Below are 4,988 nucleotides of genomic sequence, written 5' to 3'. Positions count from 1 at the left end.
AAAATATGAAAATAAACGTATATAATGTTTTTTTGATGCTGAATTCAATAAATGTACTTAAAATGCTAAAATATAAAAGGAACATGCTTAAAAATTAATAAAACAACTAGTTTCTATAAAACAACTTTGGGGCCCAATATCTTAAAACACCCCCATCAAAAAGAATTTTTTTTTTGCTGTTAATATTTTCAGCTGTTTATAATCTTACTAGGCACAAAAAATCTTACAGGGAAAACGACTGAAACATACGGAACTTTAATTTCAAAGATGTATCAAATTTTCAATAAGCTATTTTAAAAAACTTTCAAATAGAATTCTGTAAAATATTATATTTAGTTAAAAGACTCCTTAAAAAAAAACAATTTTGTTATATTTAAGGAAGTCTTAATTATATAATAACTTAGTTATTTGAACTTAACAACTGAAAAAAACATCCTGTTTTGTTTCATATAAAAACTGAATTAGTGTGATATGGATGTGCATTTGTTTTTAAAATTTTGACAACTTTTGTAAAAGTTTATAATAACTAGTTTATAAAAAGTTCAGTTAAAAAACAGCATTCGTAAATTTTATTTAAATTTTAACAAATTAACAATTTGATATATGTATAAATTGTATATAAATATAAATATATCTATAAAGAAAATTAACAATATCTATCAGTGTAAAAAATTATACAACAGTGGGATTCTGAAAAGGTTTGAATTATTTCTATATTAAATTTTTTTTTTTACTAAAAATTAAGTAGGAAAATTCTTTTATTTAAGTAGGAGAATTCTTTTAATTAAGTAGGAGAATTCTCTTTTTTTTTAGGAAATACATTTATACAAAGCAGTTTATTATAAGATGTGTTCTATTGGGTTAATGAGATCAGATGGATGCAAAGGCCAACAAGATGTTATTGGAACTTTAAGCAACGAAGAAAAAATAGCTATATCATTACGCTGTAACATTGAACTATCAAACTTAACAACATTATGTGAAAAACATGCTACAAATTATTTGAAAATGTATCCTATATGGCAGAAAGCATGCTGTGATCCATTCAAAAAACATACAAAGAAAATTACAAGTAAGTAAAAGTGGAATTTAAGTATTTTAATATATATATATTTTTAATTTGTGTTTTCCAAAACATAAACAATGTTTTAAACAATTGTGAAGATAAGCTATATACAACTATACATACAATTATACTATATACAAAATACATAAAGCTATATGCAATTATATATACAATTCAATTACTTTTAGAAAATCTTAGAGTAGTTACGATAAATGAGTCACAAGACATGATGAGAAGTAGCTTAAATATTGCTCCTGGGAAGAAACTTTGCAAACCCTGTAAGCAAAAGATTGCCAAAAAAGCAGATCTTAAAGAAGAGAAGCAAAGTCAGGGTGAACAAGATGAAGATTTTCTAATATCATCATTCAAATCAAAAAGACAGGAGATCAATGAAGAACTTGAAAATTTTAATATATCTCCTCTAAAATCTCATTCAAAGTCATCAAAACATATATTCTCAGAAGGAAAGCGAAAGTTGCGTGCATCAACGAAATGGTAAGTTGCTTTACTAGAAAAACTGAAAGTCAATTCAATGTTCCCTCAAAACTGTGTTATGAACCAAATGACATTAAAAAGAAGGCTGAAAACTTTGTCGAAATTATGAGCTTGATAAAAGAAAAAATTCTATGTTCTGACAAAAGAACTATTGTTCAACTTCTATCACTGGCACCCCCAAGTTGGTCAATATTAGAAGTACAAAATAACTTTGCAGTTACAGAATACCAAGCAAAAAAGGCTAGACAACTTTTTAATAAAAAAGGATTGTTGGCTATCTCACCTTTCTATAAAGGGAAAGTCTTACAAAAAGAAATAGAAGATTCTGTTAAACTTTTTTATGATTCAAGTGATTTATGTAGAACTATGCCTGGAAAAAAAGATTATGTTAGCATTCAAAAGAACGTCCATAAACAAAAAAAAATGCTTTTGTCTAATTTAAAGGAACTATATTTATTATACAAAGAAAACAATCCAGAAATACAAATAAGTTACTCAAAATTTGCTTCACTTAGACCAAAGTGGTGCATTTTGCCTGGTGCAAGTGGTACACATTCTGTTTGTGTTTGTTCTTATCACCAAAATGCCATATTGCTAGTAGATGCTTTAAATATTGGACTAAAGTATAAGGACTTACTTTCAAAAACCGTTTGCTCAGTAGAAAACAAAGAATGCATGCTTGCACAGTGTGATGATTGTCCTGGTAAAGAACCCCTCACCAAATATTTGTATGAGATTTTTGGAGAATACGAAGATGATTTTGAGATATACTACAAGCAATGGCAAACTACTGACCGTGCAACACTATTAAGTTTAACAGCTGATGTTCCAACGTTTGTTGAACTATTAGCATCTTGTTTTGAAAAGCTACAAGCTCATTCTTTTATTGCTCACTCTCAATCACAGTACCTTAACCAACTGAAACAATATATGGATCAATCAAACATTATCATTATTGGCGACTTTGCTGAAAATTATGCTTTTGTTGTCCAAGATGAAATACAGAGCTATCATTGGAACACCCAACAATGTTATTTACATCCATTAGTCATATATTATAAAGATGATAAAGGTGAACTGAAACATATTTCTTACTGTTTTATATCAGATGACATTATACATGATGTAACTTATGCGTACAAAATATTCCAACTAATCATACCAATATTAACAATAAAATTTTCCAATCTGTCCAAATTACATTTATTCACTGATGGTTGCGCAGGACAGTACAAAAATTGTAAAAGCTTTTACAATCTATGTCAACTAGAGAGCGAATTTTGCCTTAAAATTGAATGGAACTTTTTTGCCACGTCCCACGGAAAGTCACCATGCGATGGGATTAATGGTACTGTAAAAAGATTAACAGCACAAGAAAGTTTAAAACGACCGTACAGAAACATAATTCTCACATCAGAAGCTATGTATGAATTTTGTATTGATAAAATCAAAGTTGTTAACTCCATTTACATAAAGGGATTGGACTTACAATTGCAACGTGAAGAGCAAAAAGAAAGGTATACTGGTGTAACAACTCCACCTGGTACTCGTAGCTTTCATCAATTTATACATCTTGGAGATAACAAGGTTGGGGCAAAGAGGTGTATTACAGACACTAATTATACAATAATCCACAATCTTAAAAAGAAACAAGACATATCTCAACTTGATACTGTCACTTTAGGTTGTTATGTCGCTGTAGTCTGTGATGATAAGTGGTGGATCGGCATTGTAACTAAAACCAACTTAGAAGAAGTTGATGCTAAAGTTAAGTTTCTTCATCCAAATGGTCCATCAATCTGTTTTAACTGGCCTGAAAGAGACGACTGCTGTTTTATTCCAAACACCAACATATTGAAAAAACTATCTGTTCCACAAGCTTGCTCTAGTTCTGGTAGAAACTATGTGTTTGAAAATGCTGAAATAGAGGAAGTACAAGTAAAATGGGAGCAATATTGTAAACTATTACAAACACAGTCAAAATAACTTTCATCTTTGATACCTTTACAAATCTTGTATATTTAAGTAACTTTTTAAATTACGATTAACTTTATTTTATTTACAAATATTTTTTGGGAATTTCTTGAAAAAGTAATACATCTTTGAAATTAAAGTTCCGTATGTTTTAGTTGTTTTTCCAGTTAGATTTTTTGTGCCTAGTAAGATTATAAACAGCTGAAAATATTAACAGTAAAAAAAAAAATTTTTTTGATGGGGATGTTTTGAGATATTGGGCCCCAAAGTTGGTTTATAGAAACTAGTTGTTTTATTAATTTTTATGCATGTTCTTTTTATATTTGAGCATTTTAAGTACATTTATTGAATTCAGCATCAAAAAAACATTATATATGTTCATTTTCATGTTTTTGCCATTTTTATTTCTTATTATTTTAAGGAAAATGTTTTTTCAGAGTGTTATGAAAACCGGGTCATTTTGGGAAACCAGGTCAGTATTAAAATTGCAATATCTTGTCAACCGCTAAACTTTTTTAGCTGAAATTTTGCATGCAATACTTTTTTATAATTAGGAATAATGTGTCGAAATATAACACAAATGGAAGACACATGGTTCAATGGACTGGGTGACTTGATGTGGAATTTCAACGAGCTTTCGGCTAAACTGTAGACAAAAAACAAAGACGTACTTTTTAAACATTTAACAAACATTTTCCCTATGTTAGACTTAATTGCTTTACTAATTTCGTTTTACTATTGTTGCGTGTAATCAACTAATTTGCATATATTTCAACATTTACATGAATATTTTCAAAGTTTAAAAAAGCATGATATAGAAATATTCAGAATAGCTTATTAACAACAATTTTTATACAGTGAGTTTTTATGGAATAAGTTATAGGTTGACTTTCAAAAGCTGCAAAGTATCTTTATAAAGTTCTTAAACCTTTTTCTGTACGGTTTTATAATGCTGAGAATTACCATCATTGGTATTACCACTTACTTGTTTCGGTTTGTCAACAATTAACGCTAGCTGCTCACTTACTACGAACTTTCATTTTCGGGCCTAGCAGGCACTTTAGTCAAACCGTTTATTTTTCGTCGAGTAGCTCCACATATTCTACATGTAGACACTGAGCCACTTTTTCATCTATCATTGTTAAAAAAAGTTCATGTTTCACTTGTATTTTTTTACAACATTTTTTTAATTATAGAAGGCCGTAAACACTATATTTGGGTTTTTATTTCATCTACAAAAACCAATAATAACACCAATAATAGAATTCAAGTCCATCAAAATTAATTCTTAATGAAAATTGACAAATAACTTACGCAAAACTATTGTTATAAACAGATATAGTCTGAAACCACAATAAAATGCGGTTTTCTGTTTTCTGACTTTTAACACATTTTTATTTATAACTTTGGAAACCGCACGTATCCGCACCTGATTTTTAATAAATCAATTTTA

The 4,988-nt window shown here is 28.8% G+C and overlaps 1 protein-coding gene across 1 annotated transcript; it reads left to right on the top strand.

The window, feature by feature from the left end:
- Positions 1 to 885: 885 nt before the first annotated feature.
- Positions 886 to 3,758, top strand: LOC136079959 (uncharacterized). Its single transcript, XM_065796617.1, has 2 exons — positions 886 to 1,072; positions 1,255 to 3,758. The coding sequence occupies exon 2, from the start codon at positions 1,559 to 1,561 to the stop codon at positions 3,545 to 3,547; it is 1,989 nt and encodes a 662-aa protein (XP_065652689.1). The 5' UTR covers positions 886 to 1,072; positions 1,255 to 1,558; the 3' UTR covers positions 3,548 to 3,758.
- Positions 3,759 to 4,988: the final 1,230 nt, after the last annotated feature.

Source organism: Hydra vulgaris, chromosome 05, assembly GCF_038396675.1.
Source record: "Hydra vulgaris chromosome 05, alternate assembly HydraT2T_AEP".
Lineage (NCBI taxonomy): Eukaryota > Metazoa > Cnidaria > Hydrozoa > Anthoathecata > Hydridae > Hydra > Hydra vulgaris.
Note: the sequence above shows the minus strand (reverse complement) of the source record. Positions and strands in the feature narration are given on the sequence as shown.

Excerpts from the sequence above, each read along its gene's own strand:
- LOC136079959 (XM_065796617.1), top strand. The coding sequence starts at position 1,559 with ATGGTAAGTTGCTTTACTAGAAAAACTGAAAGTCAATTCAATGTTCCC.